Source organism: Anabas testudineus, chromosome 10, assembly GCF_900324465.2.
Source record: "Anabas testudineus chromosome 10, fAnaTes1.2, whole genome shotgun sequence".
Classification (NCBI taxonomy): domain Eukaryota; kingdom Metazoa; phylum Chordata; class Actinopteri; order Anabantiformes; family Anabantidae; genus Anabas; species Anabas testudineus.
The window spans coordinates 6,082,638-6,100,362 of NC_046619.1; the positions used below are offsets into that span (position 1 = coordinate 6,082,638).

Sequence of the window (17,725 nt, forward strand, 5' to 3'; positions counted from 1 at the left end):
CCCTCCCTCTGTGACGCGCAGAGAGGGACCAGAGGAACAAGCTCTTTGTAAGACACAGAGGAAAGAGGAGACACTGAAACGGATCAAGTGGGAGAGGTAAATATTGCAGTGAGGACGAGAGGCGTGCCAACAATCAAGGATTTTGGATGAAGGCGCGCGTCTCGCAGAACACATGGGAACACACCGGATCAATTACGCAGGGTCACAGAGGCACCGAGAGAGAAGAGGGGCTCCTTGAGGTGCTGCTGTTGCCTGTTCCTCCCCGTCCGGTTCTGGATGAGCTGGGACACTGAAGATTGTGCGGCACAAAATAGAAGTTCAGACGGATATAAAGTCAGAAGAAAGACGGAATATTTCGACAAGATGCAGGGTCTGAGCTCCCGGGCTCACGCGTTTTCGGTGGAAGCGCTGGTCGGGAAATCCTGCAAGAGGATGAAGTTGTCTGAAGGTCACGAGTCGAGTTCGGCTGGAGACACCAGCGGCGATACGAGCATCTTCACCGGTGAGACTGGAAGAAACTCATGTCTCGGCTTTAATGCGGGCTTTTTACGCACGGGATGGACAACACGGCGCAAACTGAACGCACTCATAAAACGATTTGTGCCCTTTGGTCAACAATTCATATTAATTTTCTGTTCACAACAAAACAGTTCTTTTTCATCAGAAAGTTAGGTTTTGCAAACATGTTATTGAATGAAATACTGGAGCAACGTGCTGTGTTTTCGTTTTATAAAACGTATTATATTACTTATTCTAAAAATTAAAGAAAGTTATCAGTTTGCTACAATGACCCACAAATGAGTTTGATGTCACTGTTCTAAATATATTGCTTTGCTCCGTTCATCACCTATTTTGCTTTTCTGCATTTTTCAGGGGCGAGCCAGATGGAGAAAGTAGGTTTGAGGCCAGATGACAAGTCCTGTGACCCGGGGAGACGGACTGTCAGGTCAGGCACTGACGAGGCTTGCTCGGGCAGAGAGGAGAGCAAGACGGAGGAAAGCGATTACTGCCCGGAGCGAGAGGTCCGCGTAGAGCTGCAGGGCTCCGAGCTGTGGAAGAGATTCTATGAGATCGGCACCGAGATGATCATCACTAAAGCTGGCAGGTATAAAATCATGGACACCAGAGGAGGACTTGGCTGAATTTTGCAGTGGAAAGGTTTGCTTTATTGCAAATTTAGCTGCAAACTCCAAAAAATGTATTTGGCCTACATACAAGCAATCAATATCTGACCATGAATTAGAATATAAGACTGTAGCCTGTGGAGTTTATACTATTGTGTGGATGTTGTATGGTCTGCATGCGCTTCCACATTTTGATCTGGAACTATCAGTAATGTGTCATTTGGGATAGGATAGATTTAGGATAGAATATTTAAAAAATCTATATCGCTTTTGAAAATGTATAGACATTTATTTAAAAACTTGGTAAAACTCAGACAGAAGGCCTCACACTCTGCACCCAGACGTCATTTGCTTAAACAGGGTTGATAAAGGAAACACAAATCCCCAAGCTCTTTTTCGTTTGCGATTCGTTGTCATTAAACTCCAGTTTCCTCGTCGAGGTGTCTACTATAATGGAAATACTAGATCGAGTGGTCATTATCAATGACACAGCAGATAATATAACTTTTTACGTTAACTGTTGTGCACAGGTGCGCGTTTATCAGGTGCACGCAGCTTTGAATGTTCCGCAACCGAACTTGTGATTTTAAAACAAAACCAATTTCTAAACAAATGAGCTGAACGTGATAATGATCAGCTAATAAAACGTCGGCTCCGGACCAGAAACTGCGCTTGTGGAAATAACTTGTTTTATATCCGTTTTTTATTTTTGCAGATGTTTTGGAATCATAAAGTGTGTTATGAACACTGTGAATCCTGAGGTATCTAAAAGAATATGAGAGCGAACTAATTTTAGTTAAAGGTTTTCAGTCGTTTGGAGGCAGAAATAAATACAAATAAGACATTTATACACAACCCGTGACTTTAAACTGCAAAACAAAGACATGTGGTGTAGACATTAAGTGAACTCTGTCTTTCAGTTCCAAATGAATTTGAGGTCTGATAAGTAGCCCAGTGTCCTTTCAGATGTGAGTTGTTGGGACATAAATATCTGCTGATCTAAGTTAAGTTTAGTTCATTACTGAGAACACACGTCGTAAATCTGGGCTGTGAAGATGCCCTCACGGCCCCTCGGGGTCCCTGAACTGTTTTCTGAACTTGGCCGCCACATCCTTAACTTTGTCTTTCTGCCTTATTTTGGGATGTGAAATCCACGGAGGCTCTACACATGTTTACCTTTACCATGTCGTATTTAACAGCGACATTAGTTGAAAATTGATTTATCATTTCTACTACATAATGAAGTTGCCGCCTTCCCGCAGGAGAATGTTTCCCTCTGTGCGCGTCAAAGTGCGCAATCTGGACCCGTGCCAGCAGTATTACATCGCAATGGACGTCATGCCCGTGGACTCCAAACGCTACAGGTGTGTGTCTAAAATACACCAAACATACCTACAAATTCAAAATGTACTTACGTGTATATATCCCCTGTAGGTATGTGTACCACAGCTCGCAGTGGATGGTGGCTGGTAACACGGATCACTCCTGCATCTCTCCTCGGCTCTACGTGCACCCGGACTCCCCGTGCGCAGGAGAGACGTGGATGCGTCAGGTCGTCAGCTTTGACCGGGTGAAACTCACCAACAATGAAATGGATGATAAGGGACATGTAGGTAACACACCCGAACATGAGCTGCATTCTTTTTATTCAGCTGGATGGTGTGTAATTACTGTGATAGTGCCTGCGCAGCGTAATGGATTTAAGAGTGAGACAGATGTTGTGGAAATCATGGCTCGATTTATAACAGGATGTAAAACAGCTCTGAGTCTTTGCATTTCTGTAGTGAATTTACAAGTGAAGGAGCAGCAGGGTGTTGTCACATTTTAAACTATAGTGAGACACTGAGGGATTCTTATATTATATTATATATATATTGTAGTGTGTGTTATACCACACGTCTTTTTTACTGCTGAGCTTAGGTTTGCTCTTCACAGTGCATGGTGTGATCAGTGAGAGGCCTCTGAGGAACTGTTATTTCACTGATTTTGGTTTTAAAGTCTAAATGTAATACATACATGTGTATACACTGAAGGTTTGTAAAGGTTTGACCAGTTTTACTGTTCTTTTTAATATTATATTTTAGTTTCTCAGTTTATTTCACAAAATAGTTTAAATGTTCAAAATGAATATAATGATAATATCTAACCAATAGTACACTATAAACAAATTACATTCTGGGGACCTAATTTATTCAAGTTAAGTTTTAATCCTCCCCGCCAGTAAACACGTACTTTTTAATACAATATATACAATTGTGTGTATTTATATTAAATAGTTGATGATCATTCATGTGACCTACTATGTTAACGATATTTACTGTTTTTGTTAATTCACTCATTAGGTGTAGTTTGTAGTTTTTGTCAGGTTTTGTTAATTTGCAGCATATTATTTTCTGTGACGGATAGCGAGGGACATGGTTTTAAATAAGTGTTTTCTTATCACTTAATTACTTTTCCACAGAACTGGTGAGGTTAAAGCAATTTGCCTACTGGAGTACCAAGGAATATATTACATGCAAAAATAATACGAGAGCCTGATCTGCCCAGGAGTTTAAGTGTTGATATCTTTAAAGACATTTGAATTTGTAGAGTTTTGGCCACACCCATGAATTATTGGACAACCAGATAAATACTGAAGAGCCGAAGCCTTTAGTTCATAAAATGCACCAATAGTTGATCAGCTGAGAAATTACTGGTACTGTTTGGATAATTAAATTATGATTAAACAGCCTATATTGTTCATTTACATATAGTCATTTGACAGACGCTTTTATCCATAAATTTACAAGTGAGGAACAAGGTACCAGGCAAGAGCAGGGTAAGCGTAAGGAGGTCTTGCCTTAGGACGCCTGCTGGAGGCAGGCCACAGTTCAGTTCAGTCAACAGGTGGTTTAATGTTGAGGCTCATTGGCACAGTCCTCTCTGCAATTCATTTTTTCAGATATTGATATAATTGAGGTTCATGCTATAAAAGGCTAAATATTATCTTTGTCTCTTAATACAGATTATTCTCCAGTCCATGCACAAATACAAGCCACGTGTCCACATCTTCCGACATGACCCAAGGATGGACTTGTCGCAGATCCAGTCGCTGCCTGCTGAGGGAGTGCACACTTTCTCCTTTCCAGAAACTGAGTTCACAACAGTCACAGCCTACCAGAATCAACAGGTAACACTCTCTGAAGCTGGATTATCCTACAGAATTGTAAAATACTGTTGGTTAAGATACTTTGTGCACTGAATATATATTGAAAATGTGCAAGTATTTGCAATTTAATATTATTAAAAAACACAGATGTCCAGTTGTCATCATCAACACAGTGATTGTTGTGATGATCCAATCAACAGCTCAGGCGTATTTGACCTCTCATAAGAATGTTTAAATCATCACATCAAGAAGATGATGAGGCCCACTTCCCTGCAGCCTCAGCCAAATCATAAATTGCAATGTCCTGATTTTCAGCTGGCCCAGTTGCTCAGACAGGGTGTGTGTGTGTGTGTGTTCCCGTACAGAGGAGCTGACCCCACTGTTGGCTACCATTCCTCCAGTAACAGAACTGTCCGCTGGGACTGCCAGCTCTTTTCATCAGGGCTCATTTTACAATCAACGAACATATTATTACAGAAACTCAATAACGAGCTGTGACTGGGCTGACTGCTGGAGCTCGCAGCCCATCAAAGCACCATATAAAACTGTACGACCTCAAACCCCCTTCTCCAAGAACCCTGTTTGACATGGCTGCTCGCCCTGGGTGCTGCTGGGAGATGCCGTGCCCGAGGGAGAGCTCCGCCACTCTCCACACTGCTGTAAAGCTGAGCTCATTGTTAGCTTAACACGTCACCACTCGACATGTCCTCTCTAACTGTTCCTGTCTGTTCTCTCTCTCTCGAGATCACAAAACTGAAGATCGACAGGAACCCCTTTGCCAAGGGCTTCAGAGATCCAGGAAGGAATAGGTACTGAGCACCAACACTTGCTTTAGCTCAGAAAGTACTCCACTAAAAGAGCCAAGAGAGATTTAAGGTTTAACTACTGAAACCTGATGCCACATAAAATGTTCAAACAAAGTTGAACTGTGGAGTGCAGAATTTCACACCTCTCAGAATTAATATATAAAAACCAGGAAAAACATTTTTTGCTACTTTTACTTTACTTGTGTGTGTGTGTGTGTGTAGGGGTGTGTTGGATGGCTTGTTGGAGTCATATCCCTGGAGATGCCCTCTTAACTTGGACTTGAAGCCATTCAGCATACAGCTCCAAGGTACAGTGCTGCAACTCTCATTACTTTCTCATTTCTCTTCTCTTCGTCTTTTATCTTTGTGATTCAAGTTTCCGACATCTTTTTCAACAGGGAGTTCGGGGTCGCCCAGCAGCAGTATGAAGAGCCTCCTCCCTCTCTCCTCGTCTTCGCCCCTTCACCCTTTCTCGGTCTCCACGCTCTCCTGCCATGACGCCGCTCTCCACACCCTCGCTCTCCCACTCTATGGCAAGACTTCGCCCACATCGTCCTTGCTGCCCAGTCGAGCCTTCTCCTCTCTGGGAGCCGACAGACTAAGAGGCCTGCCCCCTCTGTCTCCACTAACAGACCTCTCACTGCTTTCTGCTCTGCAGGGGAAAAAACCTCCCCACTGTAGAGACCCAAGTCTTCATGGATCTCCAGGTGGCTCCCCCAGCCTCATTCCCCTGCACAGCCCCCTCAGCGCTCAGGGTCCTTCTCTGCTCCCTCATCTGTCTGACACTGCAGGGCCGCACTTTCTCTACCGCTACAGCTTCCCCCTGAACCCCCACCTCACAGCTATTTCTCAGCACGCCAAACTAGCTGAAGACACCACAGACTGTGTGCTGCGCCAGTCTCCGTGGCACCCAACCACCAACCACTGCCTCTGACAGCTGGACCGCACTTGCAGGCTCTGGCCCATTGAGTATAATAAGCCAAGGCTTATTGCAACAAAACAGAGAAAGCTGATCCTCTTTGAGGAAACGGAGCAATAAAGACAGAGCTGTGACCGAGGGGACAATTTTATATTTAAGAATGATTTTGTACCATGTTGGATTTACCAGCACAAAACTGGAAGCAGATTGTGAGCAACTCGTTTACACTGTGCAGACTATGCAAAAAAAAAAAAGAAAAAAAAAAGAGCACATCGGTATTAAGGTTGGACACGTAAAAATGTAGCCAGAATGTAAATGTGATGTCAGCACAGAAAGCAATGACCCTGTGGTTAACTTAACTACTACACAGGCTGTAATGATTTTACCATAGAGCATCAGCTGTAGGACTTGAAGTATGTACTATACTGTAACTATTAATGAACATGGGGAAGACTGTTAAACTGACCGTAAGTGCCAATTAAAGTATTTTTCATATTTTTGTTAATCTCATAAATCAGTATTCAAATTGTGTTTTTCTATATACAGTACAAAGTACATGTAAACTAAGTGGGCGAAGAAACAGCTTTTCCATGTTTTCCACTTCCACTGACACGAACATACAACGTAAAACAGAACACATATGTGCCATTGGGCAACAGGAAGTGATTTCCTGTAAGAAAGGATACAAAAATCCCCTCTTGTTGTTGATAGTACAGACAATACATTGGTTCTGAAGAAAAGTCTGCTTTGTTTTTTTGCACACTAGAAACTCAGTTGAATCCCAGTGTCAGGCTTGGCCACCCCTGACTAATAATATGAGCTCATCAGGTCGCTCTGTGATTTTAGGGGAAGAACAGCTGCCAGAAATGAGACGGCCCGTTTCCACCCGTGGACTTTATTACCAATAATAGGACTAATCAGAGAGGCATGGAGGTGAAATGGTTACTCTGTAGAGGCCTTTATTAGTCACAGTCTGTAACAAGGCTGGAAAAAGGCTCCTTGGAGGCAAACACGGGCTAAAGCAGCCGTGTCATCATCATTGTAGTCATTATTGTACCACTGTTCCAGGATCAACAGTAAATCAATACTGTTGTGTGAGTGCTCGATTTTCAGACACATGAAGGCTTTCAGAGAAGTGAAGAACAGAGAGTCGGTGTGCATGAAAACCTCTCTCAACTGTGGGCCAGCAAAAAGCTGTGTTTTCTGTCCATACCAAAGGGGGCACGCCCGTTTAGCCGCTGATGTGATAATTCCTGCCTTCAGCTCAGACTCAAAAACCCAGCGCCATCCCTCCTTCACCCCCTCTCGCAGCAGAGCGAGGAGCAGTGGTTTAGGCAAAGCGGGGGGAAATGGTCAGTTTCCCGACAAACGGTCATAACCAAACAGCAATTTACTTGTCATGGCCAAGCGTGGCAGTGAGATAATATGCCCTGGATGTGGAAATAGCAGGAAGGAGATAATTGAGGAACTCAGAGCAGGGGATGGCCCTCGCTTCAGCGAGTAGTCAGGTGCGCTGCTATCTAACAGTCTGCCCTTTGTCTGCAGACAGACATAATCTGTGCAGGTTATTTAATACTGTCTGTCATTTCCCTGTGTGCCTATGTGGAACAATCCTTTTAAACTTCTAACTAATTCCCGATCTTTCAATTGGACAAATTGCTTTCATACCAGCAGAGCTGAGCCGCCCCACCGGCCAGTCTCCAATATAGTCAACCAGGCAAACACTTAGCAAATATGAGGAGGGAAAGGACGTGGCCACCAGCTACTATAAGTGCTTAATTGCAGCATGTAGTTTGTAGCTTTTAATTAGCATGTTTGTGCACACACACACGTTGCAATTGAAGAAGAATGCATGAAACAGTTAAAGAAATAGTTCAAAATCTTTCTGAATTGAAAACACTGTCATGTCTGTACAATAAATATGAAGCTACTGCCAGGACACTAGCTCAGCAAAAAGACTGGAAGTGGGGAAACATTCATGTCTAAATGTAAAAAAACCTGTCTACCTCCGCTACTAACCCTTTCATACGGCACTTTCTTGTCTTGGCAAACCCTGTCTACACTGTAAAACCTTGTTAGGCGCTCAAAGGTGTTTGAAAGCAGCGGCTGAGTTAACTTTTTACCAGCCTGTCAATGACTAACCACACTGTTCATTCTCCCTCATTGTTAATTTGCTTGATAATGTGTCAACATGATCCTCTTGAAGGTGGTGGCTGAAATAACATGGAAACTGTGCTGATTCCACTTTGTAATAACATAAGGAGGGACGCTTCTGGGCCATTCCACAGTGATTGACAGGTAGTAAAGGGAGAGAAATTTGACTCTGGAGTCATTTGTTTCCAATCATGTGAAATGGCATCCTGAAACAGGAGAGAAGAGTCGGGACATGTAAATATACTCATGCCTTCATTAGATTAACAGGACACACACAGACGCACACACCGCACAAACACACACATCAGTTACCTCCTAATAATAGTTGCCATACACTCGCTCATGAGCGCTGAGGTGTGCACGCGCGCGGTTGCTTCAATCACGCAGTTTCATGCCCTGCAGCATCACTTGCATTTGGCTCTGTGCAGTCCCTCATGAAGGTTTATATTGGATGCTATTTTCTCTGCAAACTCAATAAAAGCTGGTTATTTATCAGGCCAGATTATAGGACGTGACTGAGCTCAGCTGTAAAGTTGAAAGTCAAACCAGCTGTGGCTGAAATTGAATTATGGCAAGTGAGTAATGTGAAAAACAAGGACCGTTTAACAGTTATTAACCGCTCTTCTACTGCCCTATCACACAGGCATACGCTGCCCTATATTTCGCCTCCCAGGTAGAGAAAGTTCTCTCCTCTTAGCGCTGGATCCCACAAGTGCTGGCAGATCCAGGAGCCTCCTTGGCTTTTGATACTTCTTGCAGATCTTGCTTTGTATATTCCATGTGTCTGAAGTATTTATACTCTTTTCAATCTGTACATAATGTGTGTGTAGGTCACCACTTACAGCCAGTAAAAGGACTTGTACTCCCTGGCAGGCCTCTGTTTTACTGGAACAGAGGTAAGACGAGTGTAGGACAAACAGTTTTAACATGTGGCCTGGCACCTGGCCTGCATGTTTGTGTGTGTGTTTTGGGTCTTTCCTCCGAGTGCTCCATCTGGGCCTCACACTCATGCCATTTATCAGAGAAAGTGTTAATGACCCTAACAGCTCTTGCACTCTCTCTCTCTCACATGTAACCTCTCTGCTTTCACTTCTTCCCTCCTCCCCACTGGTTTCAGACCAAACAAAGTGCACAAATGGGTTGAATTATAGCCAATTAGATCAGGTTAAATATGGAAATATTTTCTTAACATGTTAATGAATCAAAAACACCCATTCATATTACTATATATATTAATTCTAATACTTCTAAAACTCTTGTTTATAATGTAGTGTTTTACTTCACATTGTTACTTACAGTGTATTAACTACTTATACATGATTGAAACAGCTTGGTGTACATTTATTCCCCTGTAGATTCTAACCCTAACATAAGATTAACTCCATAACAGTGGCAGTTATTACTTATCACATTTACTCATTGCTTTGTTATCTTCTCTTGTTCAGTGGCGCTGTGCATTTGACTGTAGGGTGACTTGAAGAGAGCTGTCAGCACTCCGTTTATGACCAACAAATACAACACACTCTGACCTGGGATGCCCATCACACCGTCCCTCCTCCTGATAAAAAGAGCTAAGTCCTTTCTCTGTCTGATGGACAGCAGGATTCTACAGGTGCATATGTTTTTGGTTGCATGTTTGTATGCGTGTGTGTGTGTGTGTGTGAGAAAGAAAGAGAGAGAGAGAGACACTCATGGGCTTTGGTTTTATTTAATACCAATCTATAAATCAACCCTTTTGGAACAAGAGATGTGAGATATTCTTTTTCTCCTTTCCTCTATCTCTGACAGAGGGATAGATTGTTTTTACCTCTTTTTGCTTCCTGTGTATGACAGGTTATCACTCCTGGGGCAAATACAGAGGGGTGAAAAACGAAAGAGATGGTGCATGATTGAGTGAGAATGATGCTCCATGCCTGATATCAGATGGCAGATGAGGGGATGGGGTGAGGGTACGGGGTGGAGAGAAAAGAGTGATTTAATGCTGGCCTGTACTCTCCTCTCTTCTTATCCCTGCCCCGCTTCTTTCATGTTTCAACCCAGGGTCGACCTGCCTGCTGTCCCAGATGGTGCTGTCTGTCTGGGCTGCCCTCTACAGGATGTGCCCCTCTCACCCCCACTACTACAGACCTATACTTGCCTAATTGATTTCAGGGGGGAAGGCCGTCTTTCTCTTCTGTTTCACACACACACATAGACAGCATGCCAACAGTTTGTGTCCCCAGTGCACACACACATACACGCGGCTGGCGCTGTGCGCTGTCAACGCTAATTCAATTTGAGACGCGGGAGTGTGACTAACAGCAGACCTGCTGAGTGTTTTACCATATGCACCACACACACATAAACACACACTCATATCACTCTACACATACACACACCTCTGTTCCATGGTATAATAATAACAATAATAATGTAATTCCAGGGATACATTAATAGATTTCCTCTTTTCCTGTTTCCCTCATTATCAGGAGGCAGTCATTTTGTCATCAGCTAAAGACCAACTTATTAACCTCTTATTACCCCTTCACTGCCTAATGCAGAATTACTTTATATAACCAGCCAAGTGACACGTATAGTAATTAGAGCAGGTTCAACAACAATCTTACAAGTTAAGAATCTGTATAAAATGTTTCATTGTTTGAACTAGCACACGTTTGCATAAACTACCTGGGAACAGGGTAGAAAGTATAGTATAGTAATAGTAAAACCTAAATCTACAACACAAAACATGACTTTAGAATGATCTAAAGTCTAAAGCCATGCCAGCAGCTCTGAGGAGATACAGGCCACAGCATTGGAACATAGGCCAAAACATTTGAATCTGAAGACATGTGGGTTTAATTTAAAATGTTTCTGAGTCAAAGTTTAATATTTCAGCTTTTATTTCCTGGTATTTACACCTACATATCATAAACAATTTAGAGCATAGCACCTTTTCCATCAAATGACACCAATTTTAAGTGAAAAGGATCTGAACATGTCTGGTGAAATGAATTAATAAATAGTATTCTTGGTTTTAGGCTGTGAAGACTAGATTTGTATTTAAAAAGAATAAATCAACAGAGACAAACACTGGGCATTTCCAGTACAGTATTGTGGAAAGTTTTGTAAGAGAAAGGAACTACTGGTGTAGGGAGCAGTTCTCACAGAACGGTTTGGGCATGGAAAACAACAACAGCTGATGCCAGATGCATTGTGAAAAGTGTGAACACCGATGTTAGTGATATCTCCAACAACCTCCACCAAGCAGAGGTGAAAGTATCAAAAGAGAAAATATAGAGGCTATAGGATTCAAATCATTCATCAGTAGTAGGAATCTAAATATAGCAGAAATAGAAAAAAAGTACAAAAGATGAGCAAAGTTCTGGAATAAACTAAGAAATGAATTTTTATTTTTACATTTTGGAAACAAAAGGGGTTAAATGAGTTTTCTGTGATTTTAGCCTGAGATCACTGTTCCCATGTGAGGTGATGAATATAATATAATATACTGTATGCAGATAGAAAAAGTGTACATGCCATATTCCATTCATATGTGTAGACACAAAGACTGGTAGACAGCCACAGTAAAGAATAAAAGACAAGGATACATGTCCATGTTCACGGGTTGTTTCACTGTAAGAAATATCAGGGTGAGGTGAGGGTCAAGTGGAGGGGGGTTAACAGTGTGAGGAATTGAGTGGGGGATCAGGTGTGGGTCTGACAGAGGTTGTGTGGGTGTGAGCAGGAGATTGGTTAAATCTTAATGAAACAGGCCGTGGAGAACAGCGATGGATAACGCCAGCTCTACTGTGTGTGTGTGTATGTACGTGTGCATGAGATAGTAAAAGTGATTAAAAGCAGCATTAACACATCTGACAGGAAGCGGTGGTCAAGAGGTGAGTGGAAACTGGGGAAAGCCTTGGGCTGGAACAATTAGACACACACACACACACACACACACACACACACACACACACACACACACACACACACACACAGAGGCAGCAGCAGATGGAGACTGGGGAAAGCCCTGGGCAACAGCGATTGGTCACACATACCCATCGATATCCGAGTAGAACCAATCAGCTTGGCTTCCTGTGTTTAACCTGACCTTTCACGGACAGTAATTGAATATTTAAAAAGAGGGGTTGAGAGTGAGAAAGATGACAAGGGGGAAAGAAAGAGGGGGAAAAAGATCCTGTGCTACCTTATTACATGAAATGTTCTGATCTCATAAGCCAGCTTAAATAGACGATGAGTCTCTTTACTGTCTCCACTCACAAGTGATGATGATGTAGTGTAAGAAATATGAAGGCTGAATGTGATCTTCAAACTGTTTCACAAAAGGTATAATAACACTTAGTAAACACAAGTATATATAAATTCATTACTTGCTACTGTATACATTATCCTTGGGTGTCCTTGTGCAAAATTTACATCGAGCTAACCAGCTTCTTTGAAATGATGAAATAATCCAGATGTTGTCGCCCCTTAAATTAGTGTTTAGCTGCAAGTATCCTTGCCGGCTGACTTCATACTGACTGTTTCATTTTCTGTGTGTGAATCATGTAGAAGTCCAACCAATCCCCTTGTTGTAATTAGAGCTTTTTTCATCGAGCCAGCTGTGTGTGTGTGTGTGTGTGTGTGTGACTCTGAGCAGCTCATCACTCTGCGCAGAGGCAAACAGGTCAGCCATGGGGACAGACCACCAGCTGACCGGATCCCTGCCTGTCAGCACGTACAACTCCTCTAGGAACCAGGACGAGGAGGTGTTGACGGCACTGGAGGGAAGAGCCACTGCGTATCAACACCTGACACATACATATATACAAACACGGGTCTCCCCCAGAGCAGCGCTCATGCAAGAGCTGTCTCCAGCACATCTGGAGAAAGCATCCTTGCATGTGTTGGGATGCACACAGCATAGAGAAAAATGGGCAATGACAGACTCCCTCGGCTTTAATCATACTTGAAAGAGAAAGGATGGCTAGTGAAGCCTATATATAGATTTAAAACAAAACTTACCAAGTCGATTTTGTGGCTTTGACAGCAGAGGAACATGGAATTTTAATTTTAGGTGATCTAACTCCTGGCAGAAATGACTGACAGCTGTTGGGTGACTGGGGTCAGTGTTTTTAGGATAACTCGGACGAGGACTTGCATGTCCATGCTCAAATAGGCTGCAGACAATTCACTCATCAAAGTGTCTGGTATTAGGCAAAGCAGAAACTTGTGTCCGTCTGGGGCCACTGATGATGATTGTGAATGCAGTTAAGTGTGTGCTGATGATGATTGGGAAGGACATAAAAAGGGTCAAAGGTGGTCGAGTGTCACTCTGGAAGACTCACATCAGCTACACGGCTGCTGGTGTGTTCATGTAGAGATATTTGTGTGTGCTTGGATAACACCTGTAATGGCTCCCAGCTGAGCCTGCCTCTCTCCTACAATACGGTAAAATGTGTGTGTGTGTGTGTAATGAGGCACTGGCATGCGAGTGGCATAAGGCCGCTTCCTCCACAGGTGAAACCTTTGACCTCTCATCTGTTCCCTGTTGGAAGAGAGTAAGGGGAGGGGTGGACTGGAAAAAGGTGCATACTTCAACCAAAGCACGGCGGTGGAATGACAAGAAAAAACAGCTAACATGTTAAAAAGTCTTTTAATGACTTTCTGGCTGTGCATACAAGTGTGTGGTGACTCACTACAGTGTTTAATGCTACATGACGAGAAGCAGTAATATTCCAGCCCTCGCCAAAGCATATTCACATCATGCAGGTAAGACTGATAAGTTACAGTAAATGCATGCCCTTAGCAATATCCAGTCAGTCAGTAAATGCACAATTGGACAGTTACATAAATATATCACTTTGCATCTTAAATACACCACATAAACAGCCTGGAATGAGGTATTAGCTTTTAAAGTTACTTTTTTCTGTACAATCTGCAAAAATACAATTCCATCCTGTAGGGAGGTAATCTTTAAAAATAAGGAAACACAGCAGCACAATAGCAGCATATTGCTCAGCAAATAAATACATGTTAAATACAAATGTGCAAATTAAGAATACCATGTTTCCATGCTGTTAATACCAGGACTGTAAACATCCTCTCTTACAACAGTGCTTTTCCTTTCCTGCTGTGAAGCAGCTCTTTGATTTCTCACAACAGAACAAACCTGGAAAAGAGATGAGGGCGCATAGCTTGCAGGCACAAGGCACCTTTTTTATTATTATTCTCCAATCTTTCTTTCACTGCCTTCATTTCAAGTTTCCTCCTTCTTCTCCCTCCTCAACAGGCATTTTTCTGTTTCATCATGATACCTGATCTCGCAGTCTGGACAGTCTCTGGGAGAGCTCGTCCTGATGATGACACAAAACATGATCCACTACCCATCTGTGTTATTGCTATATTCCAAACAATCATTGTTTTGGTAGAAAATGGCTAAATGCACTGCTTCTGCATCAGTTCCCTGCCTTCAGTTAAGCTCCAAAATTGAACAAGAACTGTACAATTTTGGTGACACTGTTAAAGTTTTGTACATGTTGAGGATGTGTATTGAGCCTACCGAAGTGTTTTGAGAACTTTCTGGTAATAATCTACATATTGTACAGAACTGAAGTTCCAAATTACAAATGCTTAATTTATGGGGGATACTACTTCGTGTGAGCCAATTGGACTAGTAAACATGATACATGTGGGAATTCTGTTCCCACATGTACAAATGACAGTAACAGCATAATGATAAGAATGGATGTGTTACCGGCTCTGCTGATGCCACAGTTGATGCCAACAAGGAAGTCTGGCCTGGAGGAAGCTTCAGGTTAAGATCCAACCTAAAAACCAGGCAAAATAAACATGTACTATTAATATTAATTAGCTTTTTGTATTGAAAAGCTGCTTTGTAAACAGGGATAGAGGTACATTGCTAGATTTTTATTTTCTACAAAAGTAATTTGAATAAAGCTTTTACTGCAATTTATTCTGGCTCTTCAGCATTTATCTTTTTATTTTAACAAGCAGGTACACTATGTTACTGCTCACCCTACTCACCCTGCTTCATCAGCCATCTCGTGCAACAGCGTATCCACTTCATTCTAAACAGCAAACAGGAATTTCAAAAATATGAAATGCTTGACTTCAATCTGAGGCATGAGTGTCCAATAAGCAGCAACGCAGAGGATTTTTTAAATGACTGGTTGATGTTTGTTACCTGAGGTGTTGTCAGAGTGGTAGTGTTGCCCATTGTGTCTTCCATCTGAGCTGTCTGCACATCAAGAGTTTCAAATTGGTTTTCAAACTTGTCCATTAATGTAGAAATCTGCAGGGGAATATGGAAAAAACAAGGTTCAACAAATCTTAATGAGCATTTTGTTTTCTTTTTTTTTTCATGTACATATGCTCATATATGTGGGTTAGAGTTTACCTTCTCCAAGTTCATGCTTTTCAGTGTAGCATCCATACTCTTGACCACCCCAGACATCGACTTAGATACCTGGGAAAACACATACAATAAAATGTTCTTGTGATTTATTTATCTAACCTGGTGATTCAAAACAGGATCTGGGTATATGGAGTCATAGTGACATGGTGGTCTGGAAGGAAAATAAAAAAGTAGTGTATCCTATATTTCCACTAGGTGTCACTTTTACCCTTTAAACTATTTGTCATACTGCTCTTGTCCTGAAAGCAAGAAGGATTATTCTGTATAGGGATTACTCTTTTTAATACTAAACTACCAAGAGTTGACCAAGCTATAGAGCACATTATTGATGCTAGTGTTTTAATGTTTTGTGTAACAAGCAGATGCAAAACACCTCTTTCAACCTCATATGTTGGAGGTTGTAAGAGTTGATTTTCATTGATACTACTTCCCACTGTGTTCCTAATTTTGTATAAGCTATAAGTACTATTCTATCAAATTGTTCCTTTCCTACAATGAATCTAAATTATAGCATTTTAAAAGGGATTGTCATTCTCATAAGAACAAGAAATGAATAACATAAAGTCTGAAGCAAATCTAATGACATTATGTAATTATGTATGTGTTTTTGTTTGCATGACTACTAGCCGTTTTTTACTCACGCACACTCCCTTTGTCTGCTTTGTGTAGAACTTTTAATAGACTGAATGTTAAGAAAAACAAAACAACATTACAGGCTGATCTGGTTCCGCTTTGCAGATCTTCACCTTCTGAATTTAAATGTAGTATCATTTTAATGCAAAACTAAATTACACGCACAGTGAAATACCTTTAAACCTAACATTACACCTCACCTGGTTCATAGTGACTGCAGTCTGGACCCTGGAGGCCACAGCATCCACACGTGCACTCATCCTCAGATAGTTAATAGACTGATGCTTCTGACGGATGGCATTTTCAGCATGGATCCTAGCTGCCTCCACATTACCTTTCTGGATAGCCTGAGAAAATTAGGAAAGAGTACACACATGAATAATATTTCATAATACATACTGATCTGTATTAAATTTGAAATATAAATGTGAAATTTAACAAGCCAACCTGCTTCACTTTCGATTTCTCTGCCTTTTCCTCTTTGTCACATTTCTTTGAGTTTCGTTGTAGCTCCTTAGCAGCAAATTTGAGGTTGAACAAATGCTCTGTTTGACTGGTCAAGGAGTGATTTATCCTAGTAATGTTAATGCATTAGCAATATACATCCTAACACGTCCCTGTATGCTGATGCATGTACAGACATTCAACCAATTCTTAATGCATGCAAGACAATTTGTTTTTATAAATTGCAAGTGAACTTTTGAAAACGTTAGACGAGGTGTCTAACCTGCTGGTGTTTTCCTTCATCTCTGAATGACTGGGCAAAAGTTAGACGCTAGCTTGACCACTGTCTGACACTATTAGCTACCAAAGCCAGCTTACATTTAGCTTGGTACTGTGTGAACCGTTTTGTGCGTTGGAACACATAGAAAAGGATACTGTCCATATTCGACATGATGAATGACTCTCAGACCATCAGTCAGTCTGGTTATGTACAGTTATAAGCAGCATGCAGACACTCGCTTGCTTCCCAGACTTGTTTGTTTTGATTTTTGAAGCTACATTCTCCTCTGTAACGAAGCGAGATGCTTCCCTTACGCGCACTTCCGCATTCGCTTAAATTCAGCGCAGCACTGTGGCAGCTTCATGTTCGCGGTGTGGACTGTGTTGAAATAAATATTTTTATTCGATGTAACTTTCGATATTTATTCTGGTAAGAAGGAAAATACAACTGTAGACTGGTGAAGAAGTGTTTAAAAATGCTCGTTGAAGCACTGTCCACTGTTTTCTCCATGTTTTAGCTGATGTTGATTTAGATACCGAACACATTATTATATATATCAGACAGACGTGTCCGTTTGTGACGCGACCCCTCGCTCCTGTTGCATATGGACTTGTGGGAACTATCTTGATGCGCCTTCATCTTCGCAGACAATCGCTGACACTTCTGGTTACGTCACACGGTCACGATTTAGCACGGCGTGCTCGCGCCTCCTACGTCACGACCGTCGGAGAAGTGGCCGGGCGCGCGTGTCCAGAGCACACAAGTTCCTTGCAGACTAAAAATAACCCGGTTCGTCC

At 42.0% G+C, this 17,725-nt stretch overlaps 2 protein-coding genes across 2 annotated transcripts; one reads left to right on the top strand and one right to left on the bottom strand.

Moving 5' to 3' along the window:
• Positions 1-363: 363 nt before the first annotated feature.
• On the top strand, positions 364-6,130 carry tbx22 (T-box transcription factor 22). The gene is made up of 8 exons (XM_026358125.1): positions 364-502; positions 874-1,105; positions 2,387-2,488; positions 2,559-2,733; positions 4,129-4,293; positions 5,017-5,081; positions 5,301-5,386; positions 5,477-6,130. Exons 1-8 carry the CDS (start codon positions 364-366, stop codon positions 6,010-6,012), a joined length of 1,500 nt encoding a protein of 499 aa, XP_026213910.1. The 3' UTR covers positions 6,013-6,130.
• A 7,688-nt stretch (positions 6,131-13,818) lies between these two features.
• LOC113160638 (charged multivesicular body protein 1b-like) lies at positions 13,819-17,213 on the bottom strand. The gene is made up of 8 exons (XM_026357989.1): positions 17,084-17,213; positions 16,652-16,749; positions 16,405-16,551; positions 15,554-15,622; positions 15,341-15,448; positions 15,181-15,224; positions 14,891-14,963; positions 13,819-14,489 (listed from the first exon to the last, which is right to left on the bottom strand). Exons 1-8 carry the CDS (start codon positions 17,097-17,099, stop codon positions 14,442-14,444), a joined length of 603 nt encoding a protein of 200 aa, XP_026213774.1. The 5' UTR covers positions 17,100-17,213; the 3' UTR covers positions 13,819-14,441.
• Between the last annotated feature and the right edge of the window lie 512 nt (positions 17,214-17,725).